The 16,725-nt window shown below is 38.3% G+C and overlaps 2 protein-coding genes across 7 annotated transcripts in view; one reads left to right on the top strand and one right to left on the bottom strand.

The window, feature by feature from the left end:
• The window catches only part of LOC134212395 (ATP-citrate synthase), an 86,886-nt gene extending 79,771 nt beyond the window's left edge, over positions 1-7,115 (top strand). For all 6 annotated transcript variants that reach the window (XM_062690186.1, XM_062690187.1, XM_062690190.1 and 3 more), the window contains one exon: positions 5,840-7,115. In XM_062690186.1, coding sequence (XP_062546170.1) covers positions 5,840-6,008 — 169 coding nt within the window. In that variant the 3' untranslated portion in view covers positions 6,009-7,115. The remainder of the gene's footprint in view (positions 1-5,839) is intronic.
• A 5,325-nt stretch (positions 7,116-12,440) lies between these two features.
• LOC134216526 (uncharacterized) lies at positions 12,441-13,004 on the bottom strand. The gene has a single exon (XM_062695392.1). The coding sequence runs from the start codon at positions 12,998-13,000 to the stop codon at positions 12,446-12,448; it is 555 nt and encodes a 184-aa protein (XP_062551376.1). The 5' UTR covers positions 13,001-13,004; the 3' UTR covers positions 12,441-12,445.
• Between the last annotated feature and the right edge of the window lie 3,721 nt (positions 13,005-16,725).

Raw genomic sequence — 16,725 nt, 5'->3', positions numbered from 1 at the left:
ACAGAAGAAGAATGAATGAAGAAGTCGCACGTGATTAACTCCTTTTTTACATGAAACATGACATGATAAAGGAAGGCTGCATAAATAACGACACCGGCAATTCAGGATAGGCGGCAGGGAGAAAAGCTCCTTTGTCCTCGCGACCCCTTTACACCAGTAAACAGATCCTACCCTGCATCACTAGCCGAGGAAAGCGGCACATTCAACATCGATCCTATTTGCTTATTTCTAAACAGATATCACTGAATCAACAATTTGACGCCACAATACACGGTTCATGGCCACAACTTTCCATCCTCTATTGCGCCCCACGCTCGCCGAGTCGTTCTGTATTTGGTCAGCCCACCTCGCTCGCTACGCTTTACGCCTTCTTGTACCTGCGGATCAGAAGCGAACACCATCTTTGCAGAGTTGCTGTCCGGCATTCTTGCAATATGCCTTGCCCATCGTCTGGGTCTTGCATCTAAGTGTAGCAGCGCTTGGCTTTGGCCCGCACACCCAAAGGACAATATGTGATGGATCGCCGTGTTCCACCGAGGCAGTGAATATTTTTGCATATTTCATAAATATTCTATTCTAAAAATCAACATTCCAGTCCATGATGTTTGATCACGTGTCTTTGATTGCTGGCAAAGTACCACGATTGCTTTGATTGATGTTTTGATGGCTCTCTGTTGTTGTTCTTATCAAGCTTACTTTGATGCTTTCAAATCAATAAGATATTGCCTTTTCATAATTAACACCATGTGCAATTTCACTGCCACACAGTAATTGTCGTAGTACACAATTGTGTTTGTGCCACACACTATAAATATCTTCGACGCCTTTTATTCACCAAAGTGATGTAAATGGCGCCATAGGATTCGATGATGCGACCAAAATTCAGTCTAGATCCCCACCGCGAGATGCACGAAGATCTGTCGAATTATTGCACACCCAGATGTTTTCACCGGACAAAGCAAAGCAGTTTCAATCAGGCCGTTTTTCAACGCGATTTGCACCGTAGGGTCTTAAGTGTACCCACACCAAAGCACGTCCCACGAAGTTGAAGTGGCAAACGCATCATCCAACGTAGTTTAGTTAATTCGTTCAACTTAGCAATCAACCTCAAATTCTCACGTAAGAATATCTGTGTGCGATGTTCAAATAAGTAAAATTTCAACATTTGCCTGTTTTGAAAGTGATTTGATATCACTGGTAACTGACTTCAAATCCTAGAGGGGGGGGGGGGGGTCACCGTTATATGCGCCAATGGTTTCATTGGTCTTTAGTTATTGGATGGCATCCTTAACTTCCCGCAAGGTGGGGCACGGTTAGCTTCCATCGTCCGCTGAACTGACGTAGTCATCTCCTTCACTGTCTTGTCTCTCACTGCCTGTACTTGGCACGAATCTTTTGCGATATGCGTGGAGATTCTGATAGAACTTGTGTGTTTCTTGTTTCTGGCGGCGTTTCTTCTCATGAAAAAGACGGGTTTGCTGTCTCCGTTCCCGTCTATGGCGGTTCACGTTCTGCTGGTGCCTTGCTGCAGAGCGACCCCCCGCGCTGCGCCTTTCACCTCCAAAATATGTGCACACTCTTCGTCGAACCAATCGTTCGGTCAACTTCGTCCCACCCACATACCCGACGTTGTTCTCCACTGCGTCGTTGATGGTTGCAATAACTGTATTCCAGTAGTCCTCAGGTGCGGCCCAATTGAGATTACCCGCTTCCAGATATGCTGCCTCGAGATGCTGCGCGTATGCATCAGGTTGATTTAGTAGCTCTATGGCCGATGCCCACAAAGCGTCATTTACACGCTGTGTGCACTCAGCGTTAGAAAGACGCAGGTGTGCATCGGGGAAAATCGGTAACGCAGCGTCGATTGGAATCACCTACTCGTTTGCCATACTCTTAATGCGTGATTTAGAAGAACGATAACTTTATTTGCCTTTTCCATGAAAATTCGTAAGAGGAGAAATCGTATATTCTTTGGTTTACTCCGGGAAAATGTGTGCTCTCATAAACAGTAATTACATCAAACGGTCGTTATGACAATTAGGCATCCTACTCGATATGCGTTATTACGCATTGCAAGACAATTTTGGAACCCTGGAAAATCCAAATCGCCTCCAATGTATTTTTTCCAGGCTAGTGATCAAAGCAGCTAATGCTAGATTTGCGATGTTTTGTTTATATTTATAATTATTTTATAATTTTATTTATTTTTATAATTTATTATAAATTTATTCTGGATAATACATATGATTCATTTTTATTTATTTCATGATTTAATTACTGTTGTACATGAATTTATTGCTAAAATATGTGAATGAACGGAATTGTGATATTATTGTGGTGCTAATTGTTATATTTAATTATTTGAACTCCATTTTTGATTCCAATAATATTCATACTTTTGTAGTTATTGTAATAGGGCTGAATTGTTTAGTGCTGCTTTAGTCATGGCCACTACAGTTGCTACCACCATCGAATGTTACCGTAAAGGAACTTCTTTCTCTCATTGGTATGAGCGGCTCCAAATTTTTTTTCTTGCCAATAATATTGCTGAAGAACTAAGGGCAGCTCATTTCATCAACCTTGGCGGATCTTATTTATTCGCTCAGTTGAAGCTATTGTTTCCTACAGAAAGTATTTTAACGATTCCTTTACCTACCATGGTTGACAAATTGAAGTTAAGGCTGGACAAGCAACCACCAGGTATGTGCCAAAGAGTTTCTTTGAATAGCAGAGTTCAACAACCAGGGGAGTCAGCCGAAGACTTCGTGTTGGCAATTAAGCTTCAAGCCGAATTATGCAACTATGGGGATTTTAAGGATATCGCCATAAGGGACAGAATTTTGGCTGGTATAACTGATGTGGGTTTACGGCAAAAGTTGTTGAACGAAGGTGATATACCACTTGAGAGTGTTGAGAAGATAATTCAAATATGGGAGTTGGCAAATACAAATGCTAGATCATTAACGTCAAATTCAATTTCAAATAACTATTCTAATCAAATTGCTTTTATTAAATCACCAGCAGCAAGAGCTCATGCTAATTTGGCTCTGGCTCAACAGTCAATTAATATAAGAAGAAACAATTTCCAAAACAAATCTGTAAAAGAAAGATTGGGTTATCGCCCTTATAAACACTACACAAATTATAGGAAGGGCAACTACAACCCGATAAATTTGCGTTCTCCGGAATTAAATAAGCGTAATGAGTCCCAGAATACTTTCCGTGATACAAGGGTTTGCGACTTTTGCGGAATCAGAGGTCATTTGAGGCGTAAATGTTTTAAACTAAAGAACATGAACAGAGAGACCATTAAATACTTAGAAAATATGAAACCGGGTCCCAGCAGCGAACATCAGAGGAAACCGGAATTAGAAGAGCTTATGAATCGAATGACAACGGTGGACAGCGATGATGACGTTAGTGATGAAGGTGATTTGCAATGTATGTGTGTATCGTCTGGTAAAAAAATAGTGATCCTTGTGTAATTAATGTTACAATTGAAAATAAGCATTTGAGAATGGAGGTCGATTGTGGTTCCTCCGTATCAGTAATTAGTAAACCACAATATTTTTCGAATTTTAATGTACAGTTGCAAAAGTGTAACAAACGATTAATTGTTGTTAATGGAGCTAATCTAACAATTGAAGGACAAGTGTATGTAAATGTTAAACTAAATGGTATTCAGACTAAATTAAATTTAATTGTACTAAACTGTGATAATAATTTCTTGCCTTTATTTGGACGAACTTGGTTAGATGCCTTTTTTCCTAATTGGAGGGATTATTTTTCAAATTCTCTGCGACTTAATAATATTTTAGATCAACGCTTAAGCACTTCAATAGCAGATATTAAGCAGAGATTTGCTACAGTATTTGTGAAAGATTTCTCTTCGCCTATTATTGGGTTTGAAGCAGATCTTGTTTTAAAAACAGATAGGCCAATTTTTAAAAAGGCTTATGACGTACCTTATCGACTAAGGGAAAAAGTTTTAGATTATTTAGTTAGATTAGAAAAAGAGAAAGTAATTACACCAGTTGAGACTAGCGAATGGGCATCTCCAGTAGTAATTGTAGCCAAAAAGAATAATCAAATCCGTTTGGTGATTGACTGCAAAGTATCCATAAATAAATTGATAATTTCTAACACCTATCCATTGCCAACTGCACAAGATTTGTTCGCCGGTTTGGCTGAATGCAAAGTATTTTGTTCACTAGATCTTGAGGGAGCATATACCCAACTGTCTCTTAATGAGAGATCGAGACACTTTATGGTAATCAATACAATTAAAGGATTATTTAAATACAATAGACTTCCTCAAGGTGCTTCCTCAAGTGCATCAATATTTCAGCAGGTTATGGACAAAGTATTAGAAGGTTTAGAATATGTTTATTGCTATCTGGATGATGTGTTAGTAGCAGGAAAAAACTTAGATGACTGTCGGCATAAGCTTTATTTGGTTCTAGAGCGTTTAGAGAAAGCAAACATTAAGATTAATTTGGAAAAATGCAGATTTTTTGTTTCAGAACTGGCTTATCTTGGTCACATTATTAGTTCAAATGGCTTAAAGCCTAGCCCGGAGAAAATTTTAACGATCCAAAATGCAAAAGCTCCTAATAATGTAACGGAACTTAAGTCATATTTGGGTTTATTAAATTATTATAATCGTTTTATACCACATTTGTCTTCAAAATTATATTATTTATATAATTTATTGAAGAGCAACGTAAAATTTGTGTGGGATAGAAATTGTGACCAAGCGTTTAAGTCGAGTAAAGAATCTATAGTTTCCGCAAATCTTCTAGAGTTTTATGACCCTAAAAAACCAATTATTGTTGTGTCTGATGCGTCAGGCTATGGTCTGGGTGGAGTGATTGCTCACAAAATTAATGAAGTAGAAAAACCAATTAGTTTTACATCTTTTAGTTTAAATAAAGCCCAAAAACAATATCCCATTTTACATTTTTACATTTACATTACATTTACATTTACATTTACATTACAGTACAATTATGACATTCCTAGAACATATGCTTACTGAACAGAAAACACATAATTCAATGAAATGTTGAAAAGCTTTGAAATTTTATGTGTCTCAGGGGTCAGCAGAAGCACTGCGATTTGAGGCAGGATTTGACTGAGGGCTCTGGTGACTATATGGAAGCATCATTTCAAATTTGATATGAAGTTGAGATTATGTAAAATACTTCATTGATTAGCTTCCCTAAGAAACTGAACCACTGAAAATAAAATTCAAAACCTAGACAGAGAACTAATAATTGATCTTTTTATGTTTATGGGCACTCCATCAAATGATTGGATTGCATGACAGTTGATTTGCTTTAATTTGACCTCAATTCAAAGCACACTATGCATGATTTGTTCAATGCGGGGATTGTCCTCTGCGCGTTATTTCCGCGGAGCTATCCAAATTTTTCTTTTTCTCCGTAATATGCCAAATAACATTATGCCATATAGGCTTCTCCTTTCTAGTAACATGGGTCGAAAAACTAATCTGATAATTAGGTTTCGCTGAAAGCTATATACATAAAAATGAATTTCTGTCTGTCTGAACCTTATAGACTCCGAAACTAATGAACCGATCGGCGTAAAAATTTATATGCAGAGGTTTTTGGGGTCGGGGAAGGTTCTTAATATGGTTCGAGACCCCTCCCTCCTTTGGAAAGGGGGGCTCCTATACAAATGAAACCGAAATTTCTGCATAACTCGAGAACTAATCAATTTTAGGCGAAACGAAGTTCGTCGGGTCTGCTAGTATTGCATAATTAATTCTTTTCGTTCTGAAATATTATTTATCGTGAATATATTCTTCCCATTGCAGTGAGGAAGCTCAGGAGTACATCAAAATCGGCGCTATCAACTCGCTGTTCGTACTAGGACGCAGCATCGGCTTCATTGGACACTACATGGATCAGAAGCGTCTGAAGCAGGGACTGTATCGCCACCCGTGGGATGACATCTCGTACGTGCTTCCGGAACAGTACAACTAAATTCGGCACCACCGTAGCAGGAGTAAAGGACTGACGACGGCACTAGGGGAGGAGCATATCCATCGTATGACATAAGCGACAGGGGAGGGACTTTAAGTCTTATGACCTGACATAGCACAACTGAGATATCTGTATTTTCTTTATTTTCCTTCGTTCATTCTTTGAACAGTTCACAAATTGACACACGGGAATGCAATCTGCACACCCTGTAAATGGGACCCCATCATTCGAGGGATGCATGCAACAGAATCTCGTTCAAACGGCAAATTAAGGGAAACGATGGAATCCTTTGACTAAAAATAGATCCAACTCATTCCATTTGTTAGGTTCAGTTTTCATTGCTTTCTTTCATTTTGTATTATTCTCTCATATTTCAAATCTACATTCGACCTGATGCTGCATTTACCAATTATCTTTTCCGGTGAAATCCGTTTCATAGATTACCCGTTTGATACACCCATCACTGATTTTATCCCTCTAACAAAACGACGCCCATGGCGATAGGAATCTGAATCGCCATATAAAATAAAACAGCAACTTAAATGAACAAGAATGAAAATTACTATTTCAAAGGCAACACAACAGAGAAAATGCATATTGATTCAATTACGTTAACAAACCTATTTAAATCCAAATTTAAATTATTTGCCTAAACTGTAAGATCGTAATTAGGTGTAAAATATCAATATTCTATTGCAAACAAAGAGAAGTGACTAAAGATAGCTTCCAACTTTATCGGCACACGTAAGGTAAGAACAGATTCATTAGGTGGGATCCCTGTATGAGAGATACATTTTTTGTTACGCTAAATTATTGGTCGATATTGTTATTTTTGTTTGTAACCGTCTTTGTGACTTTTTTTTTTTTTCGTTCGAACTATTTAACTTTTTTCTCCAATTTTACGTTTTTTGATCGTGGTTTCCCATATTTATCATTTTGCATTTTTCATTATTTTTTTTAGGTATGCATTACGATAGCAAATTTGTTTAGCGTAATAGATTTTGTACTTTCAATTCTGTCACTACTTTGTAATTGCGTTTGTTGTAAGTGATTATTTTTACAGTTTTATTGTAATAAACAGCTGATGAACTCATTTCATTAAGATCATTTTTGTTTTCTTTATTTGGTTTTGTACCATCGATTCGAAACGGTCCACTTTTTACTTTTGTTTCCAAGTGATTGGATCGCAATATTGCAATACTGTTAAAAATCAAGGGATCTATTATAGAGGTCTTGTTTACATGACTGTTATGATAGAACCATTGCATATAATGTACTAAATTTTATCTGCACTCTTATCTTAATACGTCGGCGTAAAACAAAACAGCATAGCCGCGATCTGCACTTGTTTGAAAATCAAGAATAAATGCTATAATTACTGTTGGTTGAACTGCACGAAAAAAAAACCAAAGGAATTCAAACCTTGGACGCTTTCCTGGTTATGAATACTCCTAGTAGCACAAGATAAAAGTTTGTTCCAGGTTTAGCATTAATCAATCGCACAACAATCACATAACGATCATGGAAGTACCAGGGCTCATACCGTTCAGAGAGATAGACTACAGTATATTGTATGTAATCAATGCCAGATTCTGAAAATATATACGTATGAAAGAGAAAACGAAAAATGATCGATAGAATAACGTAATTGCACCATGGTTCTGCGTGTGTAGTAAGTATAAGAAGCCTTAGAAGAAGTAAAGTCTGGAGGCTTGGGAATCCCAGGACTTCAAGGTAATTTGAAGTCACGTTCTTGCTCATTGGTTATCCAGGACACTAAACTTGTACCGGAACAGTTTGTAAGTGCAGAAACTTCCGCCCTGTGCTTGTAACTAAACTCCACATTCCATCACTACTTCGCTAATAAAATAAGCCACATGTCCAGTCCGCCATGAACTAATTCATCTGTTTTATCGAACAAGGTACAAGTATAGTGACACGGACGTAAGAAGTATGTGGATTATATGCCGTTGTTGGTAATGCAGCCAGATAAAAAATAGCTTCAAATAAATGCTGTGTTAGAAAGTAAATAAAAAGGGTTTGGTGCTTAACGGCGTGTGATTTATCACAATTCGTGTTTTGACAAGTCTAAAACGATTTCTCTATTATTGATGATCACAATGTTCACATTACTTCCTAATCTTAGAACTCTTACTGTTACTGATATAGATCTGCGGTTGAGAATTGTTCAGCATAGACAATAATTCAAAATGCCAGAAGGATAAATTACCACGATTTTGGCAATGGTGCAGGGTTTGCAGAAATCGCTCTCGATAGATAACGAACAACGATAAAAGAGAGGCAGAAAAGGGGCACCTTTCAATGGCCGTGTCAAGCGAAGCGATAAAGATACAGGAGAGGCAATTAGCCAGGTGGGTGGCACGACGCCATGTTTTTGCAGCCAACATCTCAGTGTAAAATTCATGATAGTATGTGTTTTGTTTACAAACATCACATTTGATTCTCATTAGGATACAGAACTGTCAGTGGGATACGGTCGCGCAATGTTGGCTGCAAAACAAACCTATTGTGTGAGATAGGGATGCCACCGGGCTGCAATTCTTCTTCTTCTTCTTCTTCTGGAGCTATCTTTGACAGCTCTTTTTAAAGGGCAGAGTTACTGTGACTATAATGCCCTGTTGCTTTTTTGCGAGAGGTGTACAGCAGATGACCAGATGCTTTTGGTTTTCCGCACAAGTACAAGGCTCTCCCGTTCAATTCCACAACAACCGGCCCCCGCATCGAGGCCAGCGGATTTATTCTACAGTAAATGAGCAATTTAAATATCCATATTGATTTCTTTTAAAAACTTACAAACATCTATCAAGGTATCAATGTTTTTGCTATTAAACAGATCAATTAGATTTCGAAACCTGCAGTCGAACGAATATTTTGAACGAACTATTCCAAATCTCACACAATGCAACACAACATGCTCTCCATTTTCAGGTTCGTCACAGATTTCACATAATTCGCTATCTACTAATTTCATTTTTGCTCTCCAATACTTAGACCAATCGTGCCCTGTTATTAATCTATTCAATAGCCTTACGTTCTGATTACTCAAGCCTTTATCAAAATACCATGCCTCTTTATTAACTGTTTTTTGAAATTGATAAAATTGTTTCCCTTTCTCAATAGCATATTCTCGGTACCACTCGTTCGTATTTTCAATTGACTTGTTTTTGAATAAGCCAAAAGCGTCTGAAAGTAATATGCAATTAGGTATTGTTAAGGTACCAGAAATAGCAGTTCTTGCTAAACTATCCGCTGTTTCATTGCCTGTGATATTAGTGTGACTAGGAATCCATTGCAATGATACATTCCATTTTACTGCCTTGGCTATTATTTGATTGACTAGTTGGGGTGTCTTACTAGAGTACTGTCCAGAGTTTATTATTAAACAGGATGATTTTGAATCTGTATATATAACTGCGAAACTGATTTTCTCCTGGTCTATTATAGAGAGTGCTTGGTCTATGGCTATTAGTTCTGCTGTTGTAATGCATGTTTCTAGTTCTAACTTATATGAATACCTACTATTGTTATATGCAACAAAATGCCTATTCCACAAGATTTATCTATTTTGGATGCGTCTGTAAATACTTTGGGTCTATTTTTATATTTTCCATTAAAGAGACATAGAACGGCCTGTTTAAGTCTTACTGGATTAGTGTTACTCTTTGACGAATCTATTGTTTCTAATTGTGTACAGACATTTATCTTTGGTAAACTGATATCAATACAAGTTAATGGTGAAATAGATTCAAATATATGTTTTCTTTAACAAAAGTGACTCTAGGTATGTTAGTTTATCAAAATCGACATTATTATCTAAGGTTATTAGCTGTTTAGCAATTAAATTTTGGGAATTGACAGCTCTTATTGCTATTTCTCTACAAGTAATTAGCTCGTGTCTATGATCTAAAGTTTGTGTAGCGGCAACTGCAACCAGAGAATTAAGAGGGGTAGTTTTGGTACAACCGGTTATTCTGCGCAAACATTGATTATTTATCGTACTCAGCATTTTTCTGTTGGTTTTGCCAGCGTTGTTAAATATGGAAGCTCCATATTCGATGACACTACGGAAAATTGCATTATAAATTGCAACCATTGTTTGAGGATGAGCACCTTGTTTCATCCCACTGATAACTTTAATCATATTTAACCTGTCTATTATTTTCAATTTTGTGTTTTTAATGTGTATTCCGAAGCTCATATATCTGTCTAAAGTAATTCCAAGATAAGGGTGCGATTTAACAGTTTCTATTTCTGTATTGTTGTATTTTAAATGAAGAATGTTGTTACTATTTTGGAAAAGTATTGCTTTAGTTTTATGTGCATTTACACTGAAATTTAATTCGCCTAACTTTTGAAAAACTGTATCTATTACTTGTTGTGCTTTATTGTTTAATATTTCTAGGTTTTTTGCTTTTATTACTGCCGCGAAGTCGTCTGCGTATTGGACTAGTACAACATCATTTTCTAAAACATTATGTAAGGAAGCCGTGTATAAATTAAATAAGGTTGGTGACAGTACGTCACCTTGTGGTAGCCCATTAGAAACGAATCTTTCGATTACATGGTTCTTTAAATTAAATGCAATTTTCCTATTTCTCAAAAAGCTTACAATCCATGACGTAATCTCACCGGGTATACCAAAGTTGATAAGGATGTTTTCAAGTATATCTGTTTTCACCGCATTAAATGCATTGGATAAATCTATGAATACTACCGCAGTTAAGAAATTATCTCTTTTATTTTGTTTGATTGTGTTAACAAGAAAGTTTGAGCATGTAATGGTTGACATGTTTTTTCGAAAGCCAAATGATGTGTCTGGGATTATTTGTTTGTTATCTAGAACTTTTTGTAATTTAGTTAAAACAGCTGAATTGATAATTTTTGTTAAAACAGGTACTAAAGAAATCGGTCTTTTGCCTTCTATGTTTGACTGATCTTTACCGGGTTTTGGAATAGCTACAATTTTAATGGTTTTTAAAGTCATTGGGAGGTAACAATCCTTCCAGATATCATTCAAATGTTTAATTATTACAATTTTTGCCTCCGGTTGTAGTTGTCGCAACAGAGAATATGTAATTTTGTCTCCTCCTGCTGATGATTTTCTCTTTTTAGAATTAATTATATTATTGAAAATATCCAAATTAATTAAATTTTCTGAAATATGAAAGGTAGAGTCAACCATAAAAAACGGTTCATTCTTACCAAAATGTTTATCGAGGAAAATGTTAGCTAATGTCTTATCTTCTTGGATAATGCTATTAGAAGTGAAGCGTTTCTGTTTTCCTGTTAATCTTCCTATTTTCAACCATAGTTCACTAGAAGTCATTGTTGGATTAATTTCTTCTACGAAAGACTTAAAACTTTCGTTTTTGGCATTCTTTTTGAGTCTGTTAAATTTAGCCTGTGCTTTTTTGCAGATAATTAAGTTTTCCGTCGTGGATCTTCTATTGAATTTTGAACGAGCTTCGTTTTTTTCTTCCCATGCCTGAGACAACTCTTTCGACCACCAGTGTTTCGGTTTGTATCTGTTATTAATTTTATTTTTTTCATAAATGTCTGCTACTATTTTTGGAAATATTCTATGCTATTGCAGTTTTCTAAGTTTAAATTTTTATTTCTTCATTTATTTTTTGTGATTGAATATGATTTTACTGCTTTCTACTTTATTGTGATTGTAATTTGTTTCTATTATTAAATAGTGACTTCCAATTCCATATGTAAGAGTTTTCCATTCTAAATCAGAAAATAAGTTCGGAGTGCAAAGAGTGAGGTCTATTGCCGTAGATTTCCTATTGACTTGTATTGGTATAAAAGTTTTAGAATTGTCGTTCAGAAGAATTAAATTACTATCATTAATTAAATCCATAACAACTGATCCTTTCGTGTCGGTGAAATCGTTGCCCCAGGTATGATGATGAGCGTTAAAGTCTCCTGCAATTATTGTCCTACAATTTCGTGTTACTAAACTGAAAATTTTAGATAAATCTGACTCTAACTCTGATTTCAAAATTGAAGGTGCAATGTACAGTGCGATCAAAATTACATCTAATGAGTAAACTTTAATAGCTACAGCTTGGGTAGCATTTGATAGTGCTGGTATATCAATTATTGTGTATCCAATATCTTGCTTAAGATAGATTGCACATCCACCGTACCCATCAAGTCTAGACTTTAAGAACTTGTTGTACCGAGAAATATCGTACTTACTCGTTTGTTCTAGTGATTCATTAGACCAAGTTTCAGATAAAAAGGCTGCTGAATAGTCTCCCACCGTTAAAACTCTCTGTAACTCATCCTTATTTTTTGAGAGACTCTGTATGTTACACTGCATAAACCTGAAATTAGCCATTTTTGAAAACAAAAATTGAAATACATTAAGTCATTCGAATGCAGTTGTCAAGTGGTAACTGATCTGTTTATGCTATGATACTATCTAGATTTAAAAATTTCTTAGAACATTCTTTAATTTTTTCCTGTAGTTCCTCCGTGACCCCGGTGCATTGAAGCAAAGCCGTGTAGAAGTTCGCGAGTTCGCCCCGGACGTTGCGATTAGCTGTTTCCAGTGCGTCAGCATTTGCTTTCTTGATGATGTGGTCCCATTTTTCCTTTTCGCTCACGGCGATAGGATTGTTCAGACCAGCTCCTTGTGATGTTGAATCCGCATTGCGATCTCTGATGTGCTGCTGTCGTTCATTGTCGAGTTTCATTTTTTTTGCTGCTACAGTCGATTCGTTAGCCGCTTTCTTGAGACTACCTGACGTTGCTTCATCCTGTTTGTTGTTGACGTTGTAGTTCCTCTGCTGGGATTGCTGGTTATTTCGGATGGAGTATTTTCCAGCGGTCATTTTCGCGAACGTGTTTGGTAGCGTTGGAAATTCTGAAATGTTAGCCAAGACATCGTACTTATTTTGCATTTCGATCGGAGCCACCAGCTCTCTAGCTTCCACGTATGTTAAGTTCTTCTTGGACATAATTGTTTTGATGCTTATCTCCTCTGCCGCGCCGGGCATTTCGAATCCGTTGTTCGGTGATCCGATTTTCGACAATGTAAGCACTTCACCTCATTCACACACTGCTCTTCACTATCCTCGTGTATGCGCGAACATGTTCCACACCGCTTCCTTGATCTGCAGCTTTCCTCTCGGTGTCCAAAGCGATGACAATTATCGCAGAAAACAAACTTTCGAACGTATGGTTGAACTTTTACTGACGTTCCAAACACCTTCATTTTTCCGGCAAATTGCTAGCTCTGAAAGTTACACTCACTCGATTTGAGGCAACCTTTCTCCCTTTCTCTCTGTCCCATCTGTTTAGCCTGTACAGATTCACAATTGGAAAAGCGCACTCATAATCCTGTTGGATGTCCTCCATTTCGATATCCGTCGGTATTCCACCAATCACTCCTGTGATACAGACGAGGTGTCGGGGAACATATGCCTTGTAGCCTTTTTTCCGGAAGTGTAGCTTCGCCGACCAAAAGATTTGCTTTGACCCATGAGTTAAAAACACAATAATTTTGTTTCGTCCGAGATACTTTAACTCCGTGATCTGGTTTCGGTACTTTTCGATTTTTCGCAACATTGATCCTACAGAAAATTTGTTGATGCGTTGCGTACTGTCGATTATTTCGATGAACACGCGGTACGGTGCTGCATCCCTAGACGTGTACAGACATGATTCACGTGGTTCTTCTTCCGCCATTTTGTTTCCGCCATTTCCGTTCATGCTTCTTTTATCTCTGTCTTTGTCCGGAGGCAAACCGCCTCCTCCACCTCCTTCCGCCATTTTCCCGTACGAAAAACGCTTTCTGGTTCCTTCTTTCACAACTTTAATTTCACAAATTCACGAATTCGGAAAACTTTTTAGAATTCACTCGGTCAGAAAAAACTGTTTCACAATCCGAAAAAAACTAGTAATTTTAGCGCTCGCACAACCGATCCGTACGCGATGGCGTTCACTGCTCGAATGGGCTGCAATTAGCCTATCCATGAGCACATTCAGCGATGGCACTGACAATCGAAATCAAAACAGAGTGTGTATGCAGTTGAACGGAACTCACTTCTGGTGTAAACCGCGCTTAACAATTCAAGACAAAATTTTCAAAACGACTTATCTGCTTTTGTAAACAAAGATTCAAACGACGATTTGACGAATCTAATATCACTCCCACGCAAACCAACACCATCAATAGGTAGCTAAAGGTTTCCGCTACCTGTTGATGGTGTTGGTTTGCGTGAGAAACTATCAGATTCGTCAAATCGTCGTTTGAATCTTTGTTTACAAAAGCAGATAAGTCGTTTTGAAAATTTTGTCTTGAATTTCCTTTGAATTGTTCTGTCAGTCCGGTCAGAATCTGTCAAAAAATCAAGGTAAACAAAAATCGTCAGCTGATCACAGCTGTCTCATGGATTGCCTTATTATCGTCAAGACTGACTGACTGAAAAACTCTCTGGCTTGGGTTAGGGCGTCAACTGCATTCGACGAACGCAGATGGCCAACAGGCATTGAGGGATCAACAAAAGTTGAATTTATTTGTCAGAATCTGAATGGCGAATAAATCATAGGAATCTGAGGTACCTATTTGAATATATTGGAGAGTCTAGAGAATGTGGAAATATTAAGGATTTGCATGATCTATGGTTTTAAAAATATCTGAAGAAGTTCGTGACAATGATCTGAATCGGAATGATCTGATGGGTTACCCAAAAATGTCTCAAACCTGGAGCATTCATGGGATCTGCAAAATCCGGCAAACCACTAAAACATCCGAAAATTGAAAAAGAAAATTTCACCGTCCTTGGGCCGAATAACCGGAATAACCTCGGTTAAGTGCTTACATCACCTTACATCTTACTCTAGTTTTGACAACAATCGTGGGTTTGTGAACGGCGATCCACCGGATTTGCGTTCGAAAATTCGCTAGCTGATTGCTAAGGGGCTTAAATGTACTATTTGGCTCTGAAACGAGGGCGTGAAAATGATACCGGCAAACAAGAACCATCATCAATCCGTCGTGGAGTTTCTCGAGGTCAACAAGTATGAGTACTTCATTCATGACCACTCCGGCACGAAGCCGCTTAAGGCTTTTCTGCGAGGGCTCCACGACATGAAGGGGGAGGAGCTACAAGTTGAGCTCGAAAGTTGCGGCCTGAAGCCAGTGGCCGTTCACAAGATCGCTCGTCACGAAAAGGCGAGGTGATATCGTGACCAGCTTTACCTGATCCATCATGCAGCCGTGCTGCAACAAGTGCGGCGAACCCCATCCGACTCACGAGTGCGACAAGATGGAGGTGGCCGCTCCCAAGTGCGCCAACTGTGGCGATAAACATCGGACCACCACAAAAGACTGTTCAAAAAGGGCGGAATTCCTGGAAATCTGGAAGAAGGCTTCCACCCTACCGAAGAAGAACCGTGTTCCTGTACTCAACGAGATGAACTATCCGGCCATTGCGGCTGCCCGTCGAACGATTCCAATCTTGCCACCGTTGCAACCGCACAAGCGACTGGCAGCTGCGTCGGTTCAAGCTCCAGCACCGCCGGCTCCATCGTTCAGCGAATGACCCCCACTCCCTAGTTCGCTCTACACCCCGGAGCAATCGATCTTCGCGCAGCTCGCCACTCGGCTGCGCTGATGTAAAACCCGTTTCGACTGGGTCTTCACTCTTGGCATTGAAAATGACTGCTAGGCTGATGAGCCTCGTCAACTGAAACGCTTGCTCGCTCAAGAGCAAAACGATCGAGCTGAAGGATTTCCTGGAGGAAAAGGAAATAGACGTGGCGTTCATCGCCGAAACGCACCTGAAACCGGAGGTGAACGTCAACATCCCGGACTTTCGCATCGTGCGACTCGACCGGGAAAGTGGTTAGGCCATCGCAATTCGATACAAAATCAACTGTCGCCTGCTGCCAAGCTTTGTAACATGGTCACTTTTGTATATATTATTTTTAGATTTAAATGTATATTATTTGCTATTATTATAAATAAATTAAATTGTTATCATATTTTGGATGCTTCAATGTTAATTTATTCTTCGTGTTAAATTTGTTTATCATTATTATAATGCTCGTTCAATGTTAATTACACTTAATTCCCATAGTTCACTTAAAATATATTGCGATAATAAATGTCACCATTCCGAATAAAATGCACCCCTACTTAAATCCGCATAATTGGCATACAAGAATGTCGCCTTAGAAAATTATAACAGTCAAGCCATCGTTCCCAAGCCACCACCAAAACCGATCTAGCTCGAAAAGTCCAAAGTTCAATCCCGAACCATTCTCTCTTTTTTAACTGGTCCGCACGCATGTGCGATGCTAATGAGGGGAATTATCCAGACCATAAGTGTGAAGAAGAAGAAGAAGAAGAGAAGTGTGAAAGAGATGTAGCTTCAGGTGACACGAAGGAAAGGTTGATGAGAGTTGATTGTTCGAAAGGTCGTTGAATCACTTCGGGGATTTGACGCACTTCCGACCAGGAAGACCGTGATAGTCGCATTTAATCTGAGGACTTTTTGGACTTCTACTCGTTCACTTTGACTTGAACCGTGGAAGAGGCGAGAGTGCGAGTAGTTAGTACTTATATGTACTCAGTGTCGCGGTGTGTTTAATTTGGTACGTTTAAATGTGAGAAGTCTTAAGATTTAAAGTAAAGTTAATTATGTTCCTTCCGTGTAGCCTAAAGTTCAACATTAGG

This window comes from Armigeres subalbatus, chromosome 2, assembly GCF_024139115.2.
Source record: "Armigeres subalbatus isolate Guangzhou_Male chromosome 2, GZ_Asu_2, whole genome shotgun sequence".
NCBI lineage: Eukaryota > Metazoa > Arthropoda > Insecta > Diptera > Culicidae > Armigeres > Armigeres subalbatus.
The sequence above is the reverse complement of the archived record's forward strand: the minus strand, read 5'-3'. Positions and strand labels throughout refer to the sequence as shown.